Here is a 23,166-nt window from a genome sequence, read left to right as displayed (position 1 = left end):
ATGAGGCAATCCTCCATATCCACTTCTCTGACCTCCTTTTCCATTTCATGCCCTCCACCCCGCCCCTCGGCCCATCTCTGTAGATTCTAGCACGGCATGGTGTCCTGAGTTATCATTGGCCATGCAGCTTTCTACTGTGGGACATTTGAGTTCTAGTAGCTTGATTTGTTCCCACTATAAATAGTTCTGCAGTGACGTCCTTGTCCGCATTTCTATTCTGACTTTTCCGATGATTTTAGGATTCATTCTTGATAGGAAACTGCTAGGTCGACAGGATTTTTTCCCCTTTTCTCTCTCTCTCTCTCTCCCTCCCACTTGAAAAGAGAGAAGCCCAGATAACTAGGATTTAGAGCCAACCATGTGGGAGCCACTCTGGCACACGGAGTGAATGGGTCACTGCCCGTGGCAAAAGGGACCAGGATCCTGAGATGGGGAGATGATCCTGGGTGAGCCGGGTGGGCCCAGTGTAATCCCAAGGTCCTGTAGGAGGGAGGGGAGTCAAAGTCAAGGAAGGTAGTGATATGATGGAGGCATGGGTCCATGGATCTGGGTGGGAGGGTGAGATGCTGCTGACTCTGAGGGTGCAGGGAGGGCCACAGCTGAGGAACACCGGTGGCTCTAGAAGCTGAAAAGACTGAAAATTCGGGCCTCCCTAGAGCCTTCAGGATACCTTGACTTTAGGACTTGTAACTTTGAGGACTCTAAAGACAGCAAATCTGGGTTGTTGTAACCACTAGAGATGGAGTGGCAGGTGCTCAGTGGGCTCCTGCACCAGCCTACAGGAGTTCCAGCCTGGCCTTGGCTGCTCGCTGGCTGTGTGAATGTGAGCCATCCACCTGACTTCTCTGTGCCTCAGTTTCCTCATTTTGTAAAGTGGCGATTTAAAAATACCCATTTATGGGCTGGGGATGTGGCTCAAGCGGTAGCGCGCTCACCTGGCATGCGTGGGGCACTGGGTTCGATCCTCAGCACCACATAAAAATAAAATAAAGATGTTGTGTCCACCGAAAACTAAAAAATATATATTAAAAAAATTCTCTCTCTCTTCTCTCTCTCTTTAAAAAACATATCCATTTATAAGTTTCTGGTGGGGATAATACGCATTCCCAGGCCATACTTGGCCATTAGCACGAGGGCTGCTAGTGCTCGAGCACCTTGCCCTTTCCTGCTCCATTGCTCCCTGTCCCTGATCCTGGCTGAGCTTCCTGATGGGTCCCCCATGAGGCAGGAGGCCTGAGCCAATGGCTACCTTTTCACTGCTTCCTTCTAGGGCCTTTGGGGGCCTTAGAGTGAAGACCAGAGGCTTCTGAGAAGGGCCCCCACAGACTGGCCTTGGCACCTCTGGCCAGCTTCCCTGTCCGACTGGCTCCCTTTGTCCAGCCTCCTGCCTCCGCCTGCCTGGGCTCTTCCCTGCTCCTCTGAGCTGCCTCTGTCCTGCCCTGCCACCCCTAAGGAGCCTATCCTCTTCCGGTTCCTTCCAGAAGCCCTCATTGGCCCAGCCTTGCCCCAGGCAAGGGCCCTTGTTGGACGGCTCCAGGGGTGCCCTTACATATTCAGTGCCTCTCCCCCAGAGAGCAGGGGCCACAGCGCCAGAGCTGTGTCCACTTGTGCACATGGGACCCAAACTGGTGCTGACCGCCAGGCAGTCCATGCGAGCTCTCGGGGACTGTCCACGTGCTGAGCCCTGGTTAGGACACCTAAAGCGCTCAAGGACCCCAAGTGGGTGGCCTGAGGCCCTGCCCACCTGCTTTCAGCGATCACAGGAGAGTGGGAAAGTCGCAGCTCAGGACGGGGTGGCTGCCCTCTTCACAGAGGCCCTGGGGGCGAGTCCTGGAGGCGGGTGGCAACATTCTACAGTCCTCTCCCTCCTCCTTCCCCCGCCCTCTGACCCCCGCAGCCCTCCCAAAGCTCTGGGACGATGAGCCAAGGCTGCCTGTGAGAACTCCATCAAAGGAGAATGGTTGCCACCCAGATGGGGAATGGCTGCCTTGGGAAACCCAGCCTTCTCTTGGTCAGGGGGATTTTAACAATTCATGGGTCCCCTCCCAAGTGTCAGAATCAGAAAGGCAAGTCCTGGGATGAAGGAAGCTGCATCTCTCGGTGGTGTGGTCTCACTGCCCGAATCTCCGCCGTTTAAATGGGAGGGAGGGATAGCTCCTGACTTGGTGGAGGTGGCATGTGTGCTGTGGCCATGGAGCGCACCCGCTGGGCCAGGTCAGATTCACCCGAGCGTCTGTGAGAGGCACCTCGTGGGTCCCGCCCAGCTCAGAAGCCGGGGTGAGTCCATTTAGGTGCAGGGAGCTTCCCGGGGCTCTTCCCTCTCTGTGACCTCTGTCCACCTGAGGACACACAATCCGACCCACGTGGGCAACTCCCAGACCCACCTGCTTTCTGCCAAGGTGCCAGTCTGGCCCACAGACACCTGGCTCCAGTGTCTGTCAGGACTCCTCTTCTGTTCCTTTCCGGGGCCCTAGAAGGGAGTAGATGCTGGCAGCCTCGAGGCGGGACATGGATCTTCATTCTCCCCAGGCACCGGGACACCCCCCAACAGACAGGTGGTTTCCTGGGGCTTCCATAAACTGGGTGGCTCCCATAACAGAAAATCACTCTCACGGTTCTGAAGCCAGAAGTCCAAAATGAGGCTGTCGGCAGAGTTGGTTGCTCCCAGAGGTCGAGGGGGGTTGTCCCGGCCTCTCTCCCCACTTCTAGAGGCTGCCAGGAGTCCTCGGCCTTCCTTGACTTGCAGACTCATGGCTCCAGGCTCTGCCTTCGTGGCCCAGGACTTTCCCTCCCCTCGGTCTCTGTTCTCTCCTTCTGTGTCCTATTAGGGCACTGGTCACTGGATCTGGGGGCCCGTTCTGATCAAAGGCACTCTTTCCTCACTATTCTTACCCTGGCTGCCACAGACCTGGATTCCAACTTAGGTCATGTTCACAGGTGCCAGGTGAGGACTGGACCTATCTCTTGGGGGCGGAGGCACACTCTGACCCATATGCCTCCTAATACCTTTGAAGAGGAGGACACGGCAGCTACCCACGGAGGGTGGGAGCAGTACAGATCAGCTGCTCAGCAAGGGGACTGGGGGCCACACTGGCCCTCGTGGGCCGAGTCTTAAGATTCCCCCCGGGAAGGACTTTCCTCGGCATTCGGGTTCCTATGCCACCCTGAACCCCAGAGTGACCGTAGATCACAGCCCACACTGATGCCTAGAGGGCACCCCCTTGAGCCAGACCCTTCCTCAGTTCATGACCTACCTAAAGACCCCTTGAAGACTTGAGTCCTGCAGGGTCTTGGGAGCAGGTGCTGTGCTCCGTAAACCTTGGCCACCCTGCAGCCTGCCACTGTCCACTAATAGAGACTGACTTTCTTTTAATCTTCAGCGACCCACAGTGCCATTTTGAAATCAGCTCATGTTTCGCAGTATGAAAGGTTTTGTCTGAATTTTAACAGACACACGAATACTTAGTTCAAATTCTAAGAATAAAGCCAGGACCCAGCTATTCCACTCCTCAGTATATACCCAAAGGACTTAAAGTCAGCATACTACAGTGACAAAGCCACACCAATGTTTATAACAGTTCAACTCACAATAACTAAGCTTTGGAACCCACCTAGATGCCCTTCAACAGATGAATGGATAATGAAAATGTGGTATATTATACACAGTGAAATATTACTCAGCCATCAAGAAGAATGAAATTCTGGCACTTTCCAATAAATTAATGAAACTGGAGACTATCATGCTAAGTGAAATTAACCAATCCCCCCCCAAACAAAGGCTGAATATTCTCTGTTATATGCAGATGCTAATACACAATAAGGAGGGTTGAGGAGGGAAGAATAGAAATTCATTGGATTAGACAAAGGGGAATGAAGGGAAGGGAGGGGGGACGAGAAGAGGAAAGACAGTAGAATGAATCAGACATCACTTTCCTATGTTCAAATATGAACGACCACCAGTGTACCTCCACATCATGCTCAAACCCAAGAACGGGAAGTTATACTCCATGTATGTAAATATGTCACAATGCACTCTACTGTCTTTTCTAAAACAACAACAAAAAATTATGATAGTAACAAACAAACAAAAGTGAATAAAGCCAGGCCTCCTGAGATGCCCTTCTTCTGTGCTGACCATGCTGTACTGCTCAGAAGAGGCTCTTTGAAAAAGATACCTTAGGACAGGTGTGCCAGGCCACCATGCTGCCTCCCGTGGGTGTAAACCACATTATTAACAGCCCAGGTGAGCACAGCCTGAGACTCTGGGAGGAGAGAGGGTCAGGCAGCGGAGATGAGAGCGCCTGGCTGCCTATGCCAGCCTGACCAGTGTTTCTCTCCCCCTTGGCCGGGGTCTCCCCCTCTTCACTCCTGTCTCCTCTTGTCTGTTTTCAGGACTCTTCCTCAGCTGGACCCATCCCAACGGCTGTCCCACGAACTGCTGCAGTGGCTGGAGAGCAGGGCACATCTCCCAAAGTCCAGCTGCCACTCAACGTGTGAGCTGCCCCTTGTGTCCCCCCACCCCACGTCCTTGGTCCCCCCTGCATGCTAGCATTCACATATGCAGTTTCTGTAGGGTTTTGCAATTGCGTGCATCCCATAACACTGCCTGAAGGAGAGTACGGGAACAGATGTCTAGCAGGGCATTTCAATATCATTGTCCCAAGGACAGTTATGATAAGCGGAGGGTATATTCGAAATATGGGACCACACTGGTACTGGTCAATCAGGAAACGGGCAGACGCAGCACTTCCCTCCCGGGAGGGAAGGGGGGGGAAGTGGCAGGAGTAGCTGGTGGCCTCGGGAGCTTGGGGGCGGCAGCTAGTTACCGACTACTCAGACGCGTGAGTATTTATCCACCCTGAGTGCCGTCCCAGTGTGGGCCAGCTGCACACCAGCCCCAGATATATCCCACTGAATCACTGCTAGGAAGTGAGACACTTGTCTTGTTTAGAAAAATCTGCTCCGTTAAATTACAGCTTTCTCTACGTGCAGTTTAAAAATTCCCCATCTAAGTAGGGTTCTGAAGAATTAGGCAGCCTTCTGCTCTTTCATTACCGATGAGCTCAGTCTCTTGAGTGGATTTTAAGGTGGAGTGTATGAATTGGGCAAAAAAAAAAAAAAAAAAAAAAAAAAAAAAATATATATATATATATATATATATATATATATATATATATATATATATATATATATCAAGGACAGAAAGTTCCAGCAATCCAGGGATTGTCAGAGGGACATTCAGACCTGTGTGGTTGCAGAATGGAATGTATTTTAGAAAAGTCAAAAATGTGGCTTTGGAGAAAGTGCCATGCCAATCTTCAAAGGTTTCCTAGAAGTAGCTTAACAGTCCTGGTACTCTTTCACCTAGCTGGTTAGGCCAAGTTGAGATGTCAGCCTTTGGCCCATGGTGGCTAGGAATGTGACCAAGTACCCTTCCTAGTGGTCCCATGAGTACTGGGAGCAGATACCTAGGACAGGGGCGTGATTGATCCTGATCTAATCCTTATCCTGCCTGCTGAGAACTGACTCGATGAAAGACATTTGAAGTTTATCCAGTGTGCACCTAGCTTCTCCAGGGGAACAGATAGTCAGCTACATTACAGATGTCTTTATGTTACAATTCAAATTTCCACCGACATTGGACAGAAGACACACTCAGCCCCAACCAAACCTGGATCAAAGTTTTGGAGCCAGCTGAGGATGTAGTTCAGTGGTAGAGTGCTTGCCCCTAACGTTTGCAAAGCCCTAGATTCGATCCTCAGCACTGAGGAAAGGGAAAGGAAGGGAAGAACATTCCAGAAATTTCCCAGTGGCAAAACTCAAATTTGTCCTGCACCAAGAACTACACTGAACCCAGGTGCCTGAAGTGATTCATAGACATTGAATTCATTAATATAATTCTACAGAAGTGATTTAAAGTCCACAGGAGGACGTGGTAGGTTGTACGTGCAAACACAGCACCATTCTGTATAAGGGAATTGGACATTTGCTGATTAAGGAGGATCACGGCATCCTCGGGGCTCCTAGGACCCAACCACCTTAGGTACTGGGGTGTCAGTGTTTTCTGATCAAGCTCCCAGATCCACTCATGCAGTTTCACCCCAGGCTCTTGGGGGAAGTTGGGATAATAGGTTGGACCCACGTCCGCAGGATATGGCTCTGACGCCAGGGTAATGAGACTGTTCATTCTGAGTCCCCACCACTAGCTGAATGCCTGTTGTTCCCTGGGAGCCCAAGGCACCCCCTTCCTGGGTTCAGAGGATCTCCACTCCCACATGTCAGGCTAGTCACCCGAGAAAGCTGCTTTGTCTTTGAGACCCAAGTTGTGAACATGCTGGACGCCCTCTGGAGACGTCAACCACGGCCACACTGTGTTCTGGGTGCCTCTTCACTTTGGCGCAGAGCATAGAGGGTCTTCTTCCTCCCTGGCCCACTCTGCCATGGGGACGTGCCTCCAGACTTCTGTTCCCTCCTGCCTTGCCTCACCCCAGGAGTGTGGCTGTCTCTAGCTTGAGACATCTGTCTGGGTAGCAGGAAGGGAGACTCCATTAGATATCGTTTTTCTCCGGATAATGAGGATCTGGGTAGGTCGGTGACGTGGTGGTCATCTAAACAGCCAACGAACCATAGTGGGCATGGCCTGTGACTGGCCGTGGCAAGCTCCGTGCGTGCATTCCTTGGTTGTCTGTATGAGTAGCAGGCACGGGCTTGGAAATATCCTACACATTGCAGCAGTATGCGTAGTCCATTGGGTAAACATGAGCATTGAAAGCAGATTTTTGTGTTTTTCCTGGGGAACAATCGATCAGATGGACCTTGTCAGTTCACCGAGTCAGACTAGCCTGACCACTTGGCCATCTTCTTTAGTTCCAAGAACCTAGTGGTCCCATGAGTACTGAGAGCAGATACCTAGTACAGAGGCGTGATTGATCCTTATCTAATCACTCTTCCCAAAACAGAGTCTGTAAATCATATTCAAAACAATGGACCGCAACATGAGATGAGCTCACGTTCAACAGTGTGCGGGGGAGTCTGCAAGGCTGATCTGATGGCCTCGGGATTCCGGGGGAGGGTCCAGATGGGGATACCACAGTAATGCAACAACTCCAGGGGACCCTCATTCATAGTCTCATTACTGCATGACTTTGACTTCCACAGCCAAGTCGTGTGCCCTGAAACCCAACCCCCGATTGGTTTCCAGGCCTTTTGGTTGGTGACAGGATATTGCCCTTAGCCCCTTCTTCTTGCACATAAAGATTTTCCAAGTCACTGATTTCCTGAGGGTTCCATTGCCCTGGCAAACAGAAAGGGGAACTGGCTGTGCCCACCCAGGACATGGAGAAACCGCTCCTCTGTGGAGATGTTGACCCACTCCCATGCCCTCCCTTTCCACTGTGTTGTGCTGGTGATTCTCTCTGGCCCTGGGGCTTCTCTGCTAGATACCTGCTGTGACTCCTGGAGGCCAGATATGTGAGCCTCTGAAGGCCAGAGATGCCCTCTCTGGAGGGTCTGAGGTTGGTAAGGACGTTTGTGAGCGGGGCACCTCTGATGCTGGATTCGATCCCCTCCGCTTCTCCGTGGGCATCTTAGTCATGAAGGACCAAGGGGTTGGGGAGAGAGCAGAGCAGAGGAATCCCCCATGGCTGAGTAGCTCTGACAGCAGATGGGGAAGAGAGTGGCAGAGCTGCCTAGATGCCCGTCTAGCAGCCCCAGCAGGGTCAGAGTCTCATGTGATTGACGCTGGCCATCAGGAGCTGCAGCAGGGGGAACAGCATAGTCCTCAGATGACCAACTGGGCGTGGCATCGGACCTGCCTGTGGTGAGCAGGGGCCACCTGGCCACCATCTGTCCTGATGGTCAAAGGCCTCCAAATCACCCTTAAGAACAGTGTGGGCCCCACATTCTGGGATATCGGGCGAGGACTGGTGGCCAAGCCAGGCCCAAATCAAGAAGGGGGCTTCCATCACAAACTCGTGGAACAGGCCAGCTCTGCCCTGCCGTGGAGTGGACCAGTGTGAGGTCAGTGCAGTGGGACACAGGGCAATGAGTCTGCTCAGGCTGGGGCTGAGGCGGGCAGCAGCAAGCCCGGGGTCACTGCCCTGGAAGTGTCTGGAGGCCAGCCATCGGCACACCAGTCCCAGCCTCCAGGTCAGCCCTTAGAGCGCCAGGGGCTCCTGCCTTGGAGTATTAAGAAGATGCAGTCGAGTGTGAACAAGGGGGGGAGCCCGAGAACTGGTGCCTCCCATTCTCTGGGGCCCCACGCAGGTGGGGAAGGGGGAGAGATGCGGGAGGAAGGAGCAGAGATGACCTGGAGCGCATCCTCTAGGAGGAGCAGGGAGGATCTTTCACTTAGGAGAAATGTGAGCGAGCCACCATCTAGAGGAGCGAGGGTGTGAAACACTCAAAGGCACTAAGAGGCAGTGGGAAATGGGAGATCTGCAGGCAGTTACAGCCAGGGAAGGTCTTGCTGTAGGTAGGAGTAACATGGGTGACAAAGGACGTGGACACAGACGTTGCACCATGCCACACCAAATCACCACAGCTGCCAGCCTGTCCAGCCTGGGTGCTGCCCCTGGGCTCCAGCACAGGGGCCTGGGATGACACCTGACTGTGAGCTCAGCTGGGCACCTGCGGGGCTGCTCCTGCCCACAGGAGAGCTGTGTTTTCCCCAGCCGCCTGCTCGCAAGAGGAGTCCGTTTTGAAATGACACAAAACCCCACCCAGGTATAGAGTCGTGGTGAAGGAGGCTCTATGAGCCAAAAGATCATACATTTGCCTTTAAAAAAAGTTGTTTTTAGTCCTCTCACGTCTGCGTGAGAGTCTGCAGAGGTGATCTCTGAGCATGGTAGGAGACCGGCTGACCTGGATGGGTCAGGGAGGCCACGTGAGCTCTCTGTGGAGGCCTGGCCTGAGCTCCCAGGGCCTTTTGAAGTGAGTGGAGAGCGGGAGACAGGAGAGTGAGAACCATTCCACCCTAGGCCTGGGCACCTGTGCCCACGGGGACCCACTCAGCACACTGAGCTCCGTGCACATTGCCCAGCTCAGCCAAGGAGCATCCACACACGCAGGGCAGGGCAGCTGAGGGACAGAGAAGGACTGATGCCTCTGTGGCTGTCACTTAGAACTGGGAAACAGCCGGTGCCGGAGACAGGCTGCTGAGGTCCCCAGGGGCTGATGGCAGCAGGTGGAGAGAGGCCCCGGGGGCCGTGCTCAGAGTAGAAACCGCTCTTCCCGCGTGGCCCACCGGATGCTTTCTCTTGAGTCACCCAGAAGGGAAAGCAGATGCAGCGTGACACATCCGCACTCGGGCCAGTGCCCCACCCCGGAGGAGCCGCGTGCCAGACACACAGATGCCACGCACAGGAAAACCACCCGGCAGATCCATCTGCTTTTGGTTTCACCACTGCGGCACCCAAAGGGGAAAAATGGAGGAGGAGGAGGGATTCTTTTAAGGTGAAGTCAGGCTTATTTACATGCGGGTTTCCCCAGCAGCGTACACCTAGAGGCTGAATTGAAATTGTGAGACCAAAAGGATTACTCATCGGACAGAAATGATTTGACATGAAGTCAAAAAGACCAAGGACGTTAGGGCCCCGGTGCAAACTGGTGCAGACCTCTCTATGTGGCAGCCTGTTCTCAGAGGGAGGGCACAGCCAGCCATGGCCCTGGGCCATGCCGACAGCATCTGTGGGAACATGGATGGATTCTCCATCTTTCCAAGCCTCAGTTTCCTCAACTGTGAAACCTCAGGGTCCATGTGGAGCGTAGATGAGACCATGTGTCTAGCACGTGGCAGACGTCAGGGCCTGTCCTTCTCCTCTTGCCCGGCCTCACTTGGTGGCCCTGTGGTGGGCACGCAGCTCTGTGGGGCTGACACCTTTTAAATAAGGCCTCGGGGAAAGTTATCTGGTGACAGTGCTTTGAGAAGAAAGGGGCAATGGCATCTGGAAAGGACGTGGCTCCCTGTGGGCATTAGCACCCCAGGGCTGTCTGTATCACTGAGCATCTCATAAACACCCCAACTTCCTACTGCTAAGAAGCTGGTCCTCCTGTGCAAAGAGGCTTAATTTAGCACAAATCCCAGCCTATCTTTATGCAAACGCAAAGGATGCATCTCTCAGCAGATTCGGAAGCAAGGGAAGTGTGCATACAGCTGGCGTCCCCGCTCCGTGGAGGTGTGCCCAACATATTTGGTCCATGGTGGACAAATCTGGTGGTGGGTGGATGCCTGGAAGTTCATCTTTATTTTCCATTTCCCTTCCTTTACTGTTTCATTAAGAACCATGTCTGGTGTTCATTTAAAATAAAAATGGAATTTTGAAGAAGGTTCCCTTTTGAGCTGGAACCTTTGTAGACAGGACCAAGGTCAGCAGGTGGCTGCCCACGCTTGAAACCTTTTCCAGTTTAAAGGTATGAAGGTGACTCGTAGCTTCTGATATAAAGAATTTTCATTTTTATTTTGATGGGGAAGAGTGGAAACTCCCCTTCTAGGCTGAAATGTAATCACAAAGTCCTTGTCCCATTAATGACATAGGGGATCCTAAAACACTGAGGAAAAGATCATCATCTCGCTCCCAAATGGTAATTGACCTTCAGTTATTGGATGGCTGTTCCTGCAGGATCACAAACGTGACTGTCAAACAGTTCAAATGGTTAGTGGAGTATTCATCACCGCTGCCAACACTTGCTGTTTGAAATCTGGAGTGAGAACTCCCGGCTGAGGAAGCTGGATGCTAATTGATACAGCTCATGAGCCCAGGTGTGGGCAGGTGCCTTCCCAGCCCCCCGGGCTGCTAGGCCCTGCCCTCTTTCTGGGCAGTTCCTTACTTGGCAGATGACTGGAGGGGGCTCCCTCCCGCTGTAGGAAACAACAAAAAGATTCAGAGCAAGTCTTCTTGTTTGTAGCTCTGCACTCACACATATATGCACATATCCATCACCAATACCGCACACACACCCACTCACACACACACACACACACACACACATGCACACACACACACAGCACTCTTGCACTTAGTTGCAAAGCCTAGGCCCCTGATTTATTTTTCTCTCAACAAATATTTATTGAGAATCTACCTTGTGCCTGATAGTGAAGAGAGAGCATTGAACCATCAGATAGAAATCCCACTCTCATAGAGCATACACTAAGGGGGCAAGAGAGGAGACCTGCAGATAGAAAGTAAGTGCAAAGGTCCTGAGGCAGGAGCCTGTTCCATGTTTTCAGGGAACACTTTGGAGTAATGCTTGCCCAAGCAGGATTTGCTGGTTCTCTTCCTCTAGGCCCTTTTGAGCTAGGACCTTTGTAGATAGGACCAAGGTCACCAGGTGGCTGCCCATGCTGGGATCCTGCTAGGAAGTGGTCTCTGTCCCAAGAAAACACAGTTGCTCAGAATGCCTCAGACTCCTAGAGGTGTGCTGGGTTGGAAGATGAGAGAGGAAGAAATAATTTATTTTACTTATTTATTTTTGGTGCCAGGGACTGAACCCAAGGCTGTGTAACCACTGAGCCACATCCCCAGCCAGCCCTTTTTATTTTGAGACAAACAGGGTCTTGCTAAGTTGTTGAGCCTGGCTTTGAACTTGCATTCCTCCTACCTCAGCCTTCTGAGTCGCTGGGATTACAGGAACACGCCACTGTACCTGGCTATGAGGAAGGAGAAACCCCTCATATTCTCATTCAAGAAGTCGCCCTGCCTTGGAGCCTCTGCATGGGGAAAGGGCCATTTGGAAGAGCATTCTTCAAAAAGCAGAGCTCCAATGAAACAAATTGAAGGTCCTGGCAGGAGCTGCTGCCCTGTGGGTGTATTCTGTGAACTGGGATGCTGATAATGCCAAGGTCGCGGGTTCGTTCCCCGTACGGGCCACCAATTGCTGCGGTCTGGCTGGGCACAATTCAGGAGCCACTTGTCAAAAGAAACTAACTTTATTTTTAGAACCACACATGCCAAACAAAACAGCTCCTCAGGAAAAACCCTCAGAGCCCAACTGCCACCACCGGCTTCCCACAAGCCACTCCCTCAACCAGCAGCCTCTCCACCTCCCACAATCCTCCTGCTCTTGAGGCCGATTGGCTGGGTTGTGTGGGCAGAGCCAAAATGTCCCCCAATGAGCAGCTCCGTGGCCTGAAAGGGCAGGGAAACAGCCCAATGAGCTTCACTGCAGAGGAGCCAATCAGCTAGATGTTGCTGGGGCCGCTGTGAGCCAATCATCAGCTGGCAGTCTGAAAGTTTGCTGGGGCCCCTTCGGCTGTGGCTCTCAACACCCTGAGACACTTGTTCCTTTCCATGTTTGGTCATCCGAGGCCACACGTGCAGGATGCTGCACAATGACATAGGTATGTAGCCAGATGGGACACCTGCAGAGTACTACTCCAGGACAGGCAGTGTGGCCCTGGTGGCCCATGTTTCCCATAGATGTGTCCAACAGCCAGCGGCAGCTCAGGGAGAAAGGGACTTGGCTTTAGCCTGGAGCTCACGGATCCTAGTCTCTGGCAGGTGACAGGCCCCAGGCCCCAGCTCAGCTCTGTGTCCACTGGGTCCTGCACAGCACTAGGAGGGGGAAGAATAGAAGTGGGTCCCAAGCCTTGGGTAACAGGTTGTGGAGGGTGTTCTGGTCCTGATCCCCGCAGGCAGCCGATGGAACCCCCAGGCCGCTTTCTGAACAAAGTCAGCTTGGGGTCCCTCCCCCCATGACCACAGACAGACACATAGTTACTTGGTGAGGTCTGAGTCACACTTTGACCCATACATGCCTCAGAAGCCATCACCTGGCTTGGCGGCCTGCTCCTAGTCACAGTCAGATTGTTCTGACACCACAGAAGGACGAAGGAGGCAAACCTAAGCAGGATTTATGCTTCAATTATATTTCCTGGAGAACAGGCACACAACATCATGTATCATTTTTATCGGTTCCCATGATCCCGGCCATCTCTGCTCCCTTCCTCCTCCCTCTAGCTCAGCCGCAGCTCTGTGGATTCACCCACTCCCTGGCCCCCATCTGAGGCTCCCCGCTACAGTGAGCCTGCTGCTGCGCACGGGTTTGGCTGTGTCAATTCAGGCCTCACGTGACTTTTCTGTTTGTAGTATTTCCTCCGTGGCCGCGAGAGAGAATGATGACGGCCTAGATTCTCTACCTGTCACCTGGGCCTAGCACTGACAATGGGAATCCATAGACCCACCTGCAGGAGGGAGGGGTCCTCCCCCGATGGCTCTGTTTATCCTCAGGAAGCCCAGAGCGTTCCTGATTGTCAGTGTTCATCTTTTTGAACCAGGAAAAGAACAACGTGCAGACCGTGTTTCATCCCAAGGAGTGTCCCTAAGGGAAGGGCCTATAAATAAAGGAAGTAAGCTCCTCACTGAGTGCAAGCAGAGGTCTCTGTGTGTAGGATTCAGATGTTGGAAAGAGGTGGCAGATTTTTTTTTTAAGACAAAGAAGTCTTTCGTCTTGATGGAACTCTCCTATTCCTCAGGGCCTCCTTCTTGAACCCTAGTAAGCTGTGCCTCATTTCTGTGTTCACCTCCTACGACTGCACCACCCAGAGCCAGGAGAGTGCTGTGGGGTGTCTGTGAGCCCTTCTCCTGCACAAGCCCCTAGGAACCCACAGCCACTGGGTGGGATCCACATGCCCACCGAGCAGACCGTCTTGGAGCAAGATCCAGAAAAGGACCCCTATTTTAAAAACATATATATTTTTGATGGTGCCGGGGATTGAACCTAGGGCCTTGTGCATGCAAGGCAAGCACTCTACCAGCTGAGCTATATCCCCAGCCCTAAAATTTATTTTTCATCTCCTATTGAACTGAGGCCCCCTCCCACTTTCCTAGGTGAATCTTATAAGATAATTACAAGGCAGATAATTATCTGATACAGTTTGCTCCATCAGTCCAAAACCAGCTATTCCCCCAAACCTGAAGAAGCAGAGTACTTTTGCAAGTTTATGCATTCCTTCCAAGCACCTGTGAGGTTGTATCAAATTATCTTCAGGATGTCACAAAACCGGTTTTCCCTAAGGCTGCGGCTAACTTGTAGGCACAGCATCCAAACTTCAGGTCAAAATTTTAACCACTAAGTCTGTTCAGCCTCATCTGCAAATAAGATTTAAAAGAAAAGCGTAAGCCAAAAAAAAATCAGTCATGGTACAAATATTGCAAGGAAATATGTGACCAGGAATTCCCTACCTAGACCTCCCTTGTTTTTAAAAGGGACTGAGCTCTCTTCCAGCTCAGGTTGATTGGATAAGCCAGTCCTGAAGCTAACTTAGCTCATACCTGGTTTCCCTAAGGTTTTCTTGCTCGGAGCATCAGACTCTGAGCTAAACATAAAGAATAGAAGGAGATTGTGGAGTCCAGAGAGAGGGCCTCAGAATCCAGTTCTGAAGTGTCCTTCATCGCCTTGGAGTCACTTTGCCTCAGTGGGCACCATGAAGGAACCCCCTTCCCCCTCCCACACACAGCTCCCGGGCTACTCCTCCGGCCACCAGGGCAGCACTGTGGCTCTCTGGGCTCGCAGGCACGAGGAGCTCACCTGGCCTCCTCCTGCCCACCGCTCAGGCGAGTGGCGCGAGCCCTTTGTGTAGAGTCCCACAGACATCGGCTCCGCGCAGGTTGGATCCATCTGACGAGGAGCTCCGTGTGCCTGTGACCAGCTGCCGTCCACCGCACCCTGGAAAGGCATCCACTGACCCTTGTCCTTGTCTTCTGTCCAGGTATCTGGCGCTCTATGCCTATAAGCCCCAGAAGAATGACGAGTTGGAGCTGCGCAAGGGGGAGATGTACCGGGTGCTGGAGAAGTGCCAGGACGGCTGGTTCAAGGGGGCGTCCCTGAGGACTGGGGTCTCTGGGGTGTTCCCTGGAAACTATGTGACACCAGTCTCCAGGTGAGGATCCAGCCGCCTGGGCAGGAAGGGTGCAAGGTCCACAGTCTCCCGATGCCGTGGCAGCTGCTGGGGGCCACACTGTGGCCTGGGTCCCCCCGAAAACAGTCTAGAGGCAGTGAGGGCACTGAGCTGTCCTCGCAGCTCCAGCATCTGAGCTGGGTTTGCTTGGCTCTCCAGGGGACCCTGGCCACCACCAGGGGGACCAAAAAGGGAGAAGGAGGAGATGGAGTCAAGGGTACAAAAGCAACTAAGCAGGAATAGGGAACTCCAAGTGCAAGGTCTTGTGTGTGTGTGTGTGTGTGTGTGTGTGTGTGCAGGCATTGTATATACAGTGAGTACATTAGTGTGTCACGTGTATGCTGTGTATGTGTAATGACGTGTATGAGTAGTGTGTGTTCCAGTGTACATGTTTATGTGCACTGTGTGTACCACATTAGTGTGCATCTATATGTGTGCAATGTGTGTAGTGCATGTGTTTAGCAAATGCATGTGTGTATACAGTGGGTTTTTGTGTTACCTGTGTATTCCTGTGCCTGTGCCTGTGCTGTAAGTACAGTGTGTGCACACGCATGTGTACAGGGTCTGCATGAGTGGTCAGTGTGATGCGTATATGTGTATGTGTGCATTTGTATAGCATTGAGTACCACGTGTACATATATGCAGTGCATGTGTGGGGCGAGTCATCACTCCTGGGATCTATCATACAGAATACACATGCACATTTATGAAAAGGCAGAGTGACGTGTTCCCCAAAGTAACAAATGTTATTGCGTGGAAGCATTGTGGGTGATTTGAAATTTTTTCTTCCTTGTGCCTTCTAGTGTTTTACAAATTCTGTGTTATTCAACTTTTATAAAATAGAAGAAGTCATTTTAAAAATTCACTATAGAGGTAATCCCGAGTTGTCTGAGGATTTTCCATTGAGCTGAGGTTTGCGGCTCAGTTCTATTCCAGTTGGTTCTGTGCCCCGCGGCAACATAGCCCTAGGTGGACGCTGCAGGACGGGCAAAGAAACGGAAGACATAGCCCTTGGGTTTTGACAGTCTATAGGAGAGGACTACGTGAAAAAAAATGATTGTACCTATCCCTGGCATTGATGGCCAGACTGAGTCACCCCCGTCAGAGTGGCTTCAGAAGGCCAAGGGGACACACATGCAGAGTTGCCTCCAGTGGCTTAGGTCAGTAGGGATCCTGGTGCCCAGTGGAGGCCTGTGGAAGACAGTGCATCCCAAGGCCCGGAAGGGTTTCAGGGAAAAGGAAGGTGAGCCGCGAGACGCGCTCCACTCAGGTGTCCCTCGCAGGGAAAGAACGGGCAGCACACTGGAGAGGGGCTTCAGAAAAGCCCTCTGCCCTAAGTCCAGCCTTCTAAGAGGAGGGATGGCTGCCTAGGTGTGAGCTCCCCATGGACCCCTTGGGGCTTCCTTATGGGTGGGGGGCAGCCTGCTCTGTGCTTGCAGCCCCTTCTCTTCAACAGGGAAATCCAGTCTGCAGTGTCCGTTCGCAGCCTGCCCACGCATGCTCATCCTGCAGCTGCACTTAGGGTTGAAGACTTGAGGGCTTTGAGGGACCACCAGGGGGTCTGATGCAACTCACCAGTACCTTGGCCCTCATTGTCTGCCCCTCCCCGTCAGTGCTGGGGTTCCCCCAAGCACCTTGGCCTTAACCGCTCATCCGTACATGGCCCTTACACCATGCAGACACAGCCCTCGGCCTGAATTCCTCAGGTGGGGAGGGAGTGGGCGCTGGCAGCCAGGGTTGCCGCCATACACCGCCCCAAATCTGGAATGCCTTCCCAACTCTTCCCACTACCCAATTATACCTGACCTGTCCTTCAGAAGCCCAGTCCTAAGCCCAGTTGCTAAGGAAACCCTCCTCTTTCCCAAGTCACATGGTCAGAATGGATAGCTCTACCTACCACATCGTCCTATGGACCTGTCTGTGAGTACTGCTCACTGGGGGTCATCCAAAGCTGTGCAGAGCCTCCAGTCCCTAGGCATAGCAACCATCTCCATCTGTGCATGATGGGCTCCTTGTATACTCTTTGCATATACTAGGTGCTCAATAAATGTAGGTTAAGTAAATAAGTGAAATCTGGTAGCCCTGATTAAAAAAAAAACTTATTCCAAGGACTGTCTTCCCACAGTTCCAGGCATTTTATTATGGGGACATCCTCTGGTTAATGAAACTGGAACCATTTGGGTGACCTGAGCCACCTTGCTCAACTCTGGCTTGGGCAATATCATCAGTCACTCACTTCCCTTGAACTTTCTTGACCTTTATCCAGGTACAAAGCAGCCCAGAGCCATGGACACCATTAAACAGCTCTAAACCTGGTAACTTCTCAGAGAAGGGATCATGAGGAGCCCCTCTGTCATTATGTCATAGGCTCAGACTGCCCCTGTGGGGCCATACCTCTCCACAGAGCAGGAAAGCTTGCCTCTGGATTCTGTGACTCTGCTCCCAGGAACCATACCTTCTCTGGTCCTCACTGTTCTTTAGAAAAATTGTCAAAACCACTCAGCAGGAGCTGGGGTTGTGGCTCCGTGGGAGAGTGCTCACCTAGCATGCATGAGGCACTGGGTGTGATCCTCAGCACCACATCAATGTAAAATAAATAGATTGTGTCCACCTACAACTAAAATAAATGAACAAATAAATAAATAAATGAATACTCAGCAGACACTTGACACCACATCGGGGCAGAGGTCAGAGGCACAGGTGAAGGCCCAGCCCTCTCTGCACGCAGACCAGGATCGGCTCATCAGCAGCTGCCCCAGCCATCCTAAAGTGCTCAGGGCTTGAGACTCTGACATTTACAAGGGATTTGCGGCTTTGCAACTGTGGAGGAGATTCAGAGTTCATTCAAAAAGGTGGGGACCCCAGGGTGCATGAGACTCTGCACTAGGAGATAAGAGCTGGCTGGAGGTACCTTGCCAGAGCGGAGGGAGGGGTTCACCGTGCCACTAAAGATGTGACCTGACCTTGCCAGTAGGAAGGCCCAGGCTATTTTGTTTTTGAAGACTAAATGTGAAGCAGCAGAAGTGATCTGTAAGCCCATGGGTCGCACTGGCCGTCAGGGCTGCAAGGCAGAGCTGAGTTTCAGGATAGCTCCGAGGCTGACGAAGGACCACGCTGCCCTGCGGCTCCTTTCCAGGTGACACCTTTTCCGGGAGGATCTTCTCCCGCGGCTGCTCTGCAGAAGCGCTCCCTGAGTGCCGCGGGGCTCTCCTCCAATGAGGGTCCCAGCCTGGTGACGCCAGGCCATGGGAGACGAGCCAGGCCCAGGAGAGGTGGAGGGTTGGCGGAACCTGTCTTCTTCCACTGTGGCTTCTGCTGTCTCAGAAGAGAGACCGAGGTCCTGAAGGAACAGCAACAGAAGTCCACCCAGCTTCTGGTTCCCATGAAACAAAATCCAGAGAACCTTTTAAGCCCCCCGATTCTGCAGTATCCCACACTCCCAGAGCCAGAGCATGAACGGAAAGTGAATACATGCAGAGAAAAAGGGTTAAAAGCCTTGTTTCCAAAGTCACCCTGCTCCCCTTATGTGAAGCGGTTTCAACTGGAAGCTGCCGGGTGGAAGGGCGTCTATTTTTGGTATGAAGCTGCAGGTCCCTGACATCCTCAGAAGGGATCATGCTGCCTGTCCCCTTTCCCAGCAGCCAGCAGGAACATGATGGTGCCATGCCCAGAGGAGCTGGCTTCATGTCCCCACCACGTGCCAGATGTGTCAGAGCCTTGTGAGATGCGACTTAGTCATCCACTTTTTCTGGTTGTGTTTGGAGACGCACAGCTGTTTGTTAGAAGGAATCAAGGCTGTCGCTCTGGTGCTAAATATGTGATTTGGATCCTTCCTCTGTTCCTTAGGGTTCTTTTGCTGTTTATTGAGTATTCACCTTGGGAGTTGGCTCCATGAAGGTGTTATAAAGGGTGCTCTTGTTAAATCTGACCTCTGGGCATCCTTCAGCTAAAGCCATGTCTGGCCATTGAATCAGGACTTCCCTGGAGAGCTTCCCCTTCTTTAGAACCTGTAAGCCAGGGCCACCGGCAAAGGCCTGATTTCATCTGATCCTTCTCACTGACTTGATTCTGCTTGTTTCTTTAGGGTTCCTGGAGGAGGGGCTGGGCCACCCCGAAACAATGTGCTTGGAGGATCTCCCTTGGCCAAAGGGATGGCCACCACCATGCATCCCGGTGGTGGGAGTCTGAGCAGCCCAGCCACTGCCACCAGGCCGGCCCTGCCCCTCACCACACCACCGCACCTGGCAGGCTCCCCACCGACAGGCAGCTGTCTGCGGCATGCAGCTCAGCCGGCCGCCAGCGGGGCCCGGGCCACCATCCCAACAGGTATGGACACAGACTCCCAGACTCTCACCTTGCTGGGAAATTGACAGGAGAGCTTTCTGGAACACAAATCGTGAGACACAATTTGGCCCAGGTCTCGGGTAAAGAGCAGTGTGTGGGGGGGAGGGGAGTAATTATTTCTCGTCACAATCTTCAAGTCTGCTGATCTCCAGGAAGTGCACTTGGCTTTTCGTGTTACCCCATCCTGGCAGCTGAAACGGATTAAAGAATTTACAAATATTTACACATTTTGCTATGGCAAGAGGACTGCAGGGACTAAGAAGATTAACATGGGCGACGCCTCCCCAGTGAGGCCGTTGTGGGTTGGTCACGGGGGTCCCCAGTGGCTAGGCCCCTCAGGGTTCCTCAGCTGGACAGCAGCTCCCAGGACAGGGCTGGTAAGAAGCACAGGTCATGGGGTCCCTTTCGGAAACTTTTTGAGGCTGGAAGGAATGGTGGTCCTTGGCCCATCACCTTCATGGCACATTGTCAGTCAGTAGGGTGACAGAACTGTAGGAAAAACCAGTTTGGCCCCAGGACAGTATACAATGAAAAGAAATCATGGAGCGGCCCTTAAGGCATCAAGAAGGCGAGCACATATTTCTTAGAAGCTTAGCATTGGGCTAATAAGAACGATTAAAGCTTGACTTAAAGAATGCCTCCCGGGAGCCCACACCCCCTGACCTTCCAAAACCAGTGACACTGTCCTAAAGTGAAAGTCACCCAGGACAGGGTGTGTGACCCAGAATTTCTCTTCCCACCCCATCTCTACCATCTCAGAAGTGGAACTCAGAGGGCAAAATTGCAGTACGTTGGAGACCAGTCAGCCAGGACCCACCTATGCAGAGCACTCTCACATAGCACAGGTGACGTCTTCTCCTGAGTCACCGCTGATAGGACAAGGCGGGGGGGGGGGGGGGGGGGGAGTATTCAAAGCTCATTGTCCTCTTGCCCGTTCCATTGGTCCTTTTGAAACTGAAGAAGGTAGCCCGCCTGCACACCTGCAGGCCGATGCAATCAGGCTTCCGTGGGAAAAGCAGCCCTCTGGCGAGCCCTTGCAGGGTCCTGGATTTGATGTGGACCGCCTTGAGAGCCCTGCAGTCCGTCCACTGCGCAGTGTTCCCGCCAACTGACAGTGTCCTCCCTGCTCTCAGTCCTCTGTATCAGGGAAGCAGGGGGCACTGGGGAGGGAGGGGATGTGTGGGGCCTTCGGGGAAGGAAATGGCAGAGAAGGCTCCTCAAAAGAGGGCTTTCCTTACCCACAGTGTGGCTCCCAGTGGTTCCAGGTACCCACAGTCAACCACAAAGGGCCAAGGCATTTCAATCAGGTATTTTGACAGAGGGTGAGAGACCACATTCACATGACTATTCTATAATCGTCTATTGTCATGACTGTTCTATTATCATTTACTGTTGTTTGATACTATGCCAAATCTGTAAATTAAAAGTTATCATAAGTAGGTATGAACAGGAAGAAAAGGTCTCTAGATGGTCTGGAACTATCTGTGGTTCGAGGCATCCAGTGGAGATCCTGGGGCAGACCCTCACTGAAACAGAGGCCTGGCTGGAGGCCTCAGCTTGGCCAGCAGACAGACCGACCCATGCCCAAGGGCCAGGGTTGCCGTTATTGCTACGATCTCAGTTTCCCGCTTCTGTGAAGCAGGTGTAGAAGCAGCCTTCACCTCCTGGAGGTTTGTGTGAGGGCTACCTAGCATGGCACCTGGTATTACTCCGCCCAGGGTGGCTGTTCTTATTCCGTTAGAGAATAACAACATTCAGTGTATGAGAAGTTTGAAAAGTAAATAGGGACCGTGACCAAAGGTCCTCAAGGGTTGAAATTTCTCTTAAGGGCAGTGAGGACCCTGAGGGATTTTAAGCCGGGGGACAAGACTGTCACGGACCGCCAGGGCACAGGGGAGAGAAGAGCACGGGGCAGTCTGGCCTGAGTCAGGAGCCAGCTGGAGAGAGCGAGAGGTGGCAAGCAGCCTGGCCAGGCAAGGGGCACAGGGTGACGAATCATCCCAGAGACAGAGGGACTAGGGCTGTGTGTGGAGGTGCTCAAGGTGATCTGAGGACCAAGCCCAGGTTCCTGGACTGGTTAACTGGGCAAGTAGTAATAGCACATTCTGGCCCGGTAGATACCAGGAGGGAATTGGTTTATGGTGAAAGATGATGAACCAGGTTTAGCCGGGTGGTTTCAAGAAATGTAGTGGGTTGCCTTGGGCTCCTGGCTGATTGGAGACCACCTCCCTCCCTGTGGGCTCAGCCACCATGGTAGAAGGCAGCCCTGCACCCCCAGCTTTACCCTGAAGAGACACACGACTCTGCTCTGGGAGCTGATGCTTCTGCGTGTGTCTACATTCAGAAGAACAGACATGGGATGCCATGTGGATCCCTTCTGGGGGTAAAGAAAAACCACCCAATTTTTCAGGAGCAGCCAGGGTGGACTTTCGGTGCCTGGTGTCCAGCATCTTCAGTGAGTGATAGAGTTTAGGTGCCTGGTGCTCAGCGTCGTCTGCGGATGCAGGGTGGAATTCTGGTAGATTTTTGGTGCCTGGCATCCAACCTCATACTGGGTGGTGTCCAGCAGAGGTGGAGTTGGCCCAAGGAAGTCTCACAGGTGGTCTGAGTGCCGCACTGGCTGTAGAGCTTCCGTGACCAACTCCGTCAAGCCAGAGATCCTGCAGTGCCCACTAGTCTTTTCTATATATCTTTTTTTTTTTTTTAATTTTATCAACTCAAAAGATGACCTGTATTTTTGCAACCCTAAACTGTGGAGCCCTGGGAAAGAAGAACTTGTCTCTGTACCTCAAGTTCTCTGTAGCAGATAATATTGTCCGCTCCCAGATCCCTCACCTCCAGCCCCTGACCCCTTATCTGATTAGTCACATGTATGCCATGGTTTAAATTGATCTGCTAGTGTTCCTTGGTACCCTCCTCCAGTTTGGGGTACAGCTATTGTGATAGTCAACAATTAAATCACCTTCAGCAAAGCTTCCAGACTGCTCAAGCTGGCCTTTATGGCTCCTGGAGCACTGGGCAAGACCAGGGGCAGCAAATGGCCCAGGCCAGGTTCCTTCTGATTATAAACATCATGTCCAGTCAGCCCAGCATGCCATACCAATGTGTCTCTGGGCACCATGACATGGAAAGGCTAAGCAGAGCTGTTCCTCCTGGTGAGTGAGCATCCTGGCACAGCAGCCTTGGATTATCTGCCCCAAAATAGCCAGCATAATGGCCTTTCTATGCCAAGCCTTGCTTAGAAACTTTCCCAATTCAAAAAGATAATGGAGCCCTGCCAGTCATTTCTCCCTCTATGCAATAACAAGCAGTATCAAAAGAAATTGGCACGGCTCAGGGCAGCACAACACTGTGTCGTGTCTCCATCGTCCATCACCATAGTAACCACGATGGTGTGACAAGCATTCTCTTGCATCAGTTTAATTTTACATACAGACAGAGTGAGGCACAAGATGGCTAAACCGCTCCCCTTGTGCATCCCAGCCTCACGTCTGTCCCCGTGCCGTCGCTGTCACGGCCAGGTAAGAGAGTGGCTCCTGCCGAGGCATATCAGTAAATTAAATGCCACTGAATTCCCACAGCATTTCCCACTTCATTCTGCATTTAGAGAGCGAGAAAACGTGGTTGACAGTACAAGTAATGGATTGTTCGCTGCAGTAATTGCCCATTTCAGCAGACCCCGGCCTTGGCAGTCGGGAGGCGTTTCAACAATGTTCTCATCTCCAGCCAAAGGCAGGCGGTTTGACAAAGGCTTAATTGCATCGGCCATAGCATCCAATATGATTTGTTCTACTTGATTAATGTCACTCCCCTTCTCAAGGGCAGCACACCCCCTGCAAAGTGCCCCTGTTGCTTATATGCTCACGTCAGTAGGGGCAAGTGCTCCTGCAGCCACTTAGTTATCCCCAAAAACAGCACCCCAAAGA

General features: G+C 52.3%; 1 protein-coding gene across 1 annotated transcript in view; it reads left to right on the top strand.

The window, feature by feature from the left end:
• Sh3rf3 (SH3 domain containing ring finger 3) overlaps positions 1-23,166 on the top strand; it is a 329,352-nt gene that overhangs the window by 250,669 nt on the left and 55,517 nt on the right. The window contains exons 5-7 of the mRNA XM_076832934.1: positions 4,393-4,493; positions 14,708-14,878; positions 18,981-19,222. Of these exons, the coding sequence (XP_076689049.1) occupies positions 4,393-4,493; positions 14,708-14,878; positions 18,981-19,222 (514 nt within the window). The remainder of the gene's footprint in view (positions 1-4,392; positions 4,494-14,707; positions 14,879-18,980; positions 19,223-23,166) is intronic.

Source organism: Callospermophilus lateralis, chromosome 14 (genome assembly GCF_048772815.1).
Source record: "Callospermophilus lateralis isolate mCalLat2 chromosome 14, mCalLat2.hap1, whole genome shotgun sequence".
Taxonomy (NCBI): domain Eukaryota; kingdom Metazoa; phylum Chordata; class Mammalia; order Rodentia; family Sciuridae; genus Callospermophilus; species Callospermophilus lateralis.
This window is presented reverse-complemented; position numbering and strand designations above follow the sequence as displayed.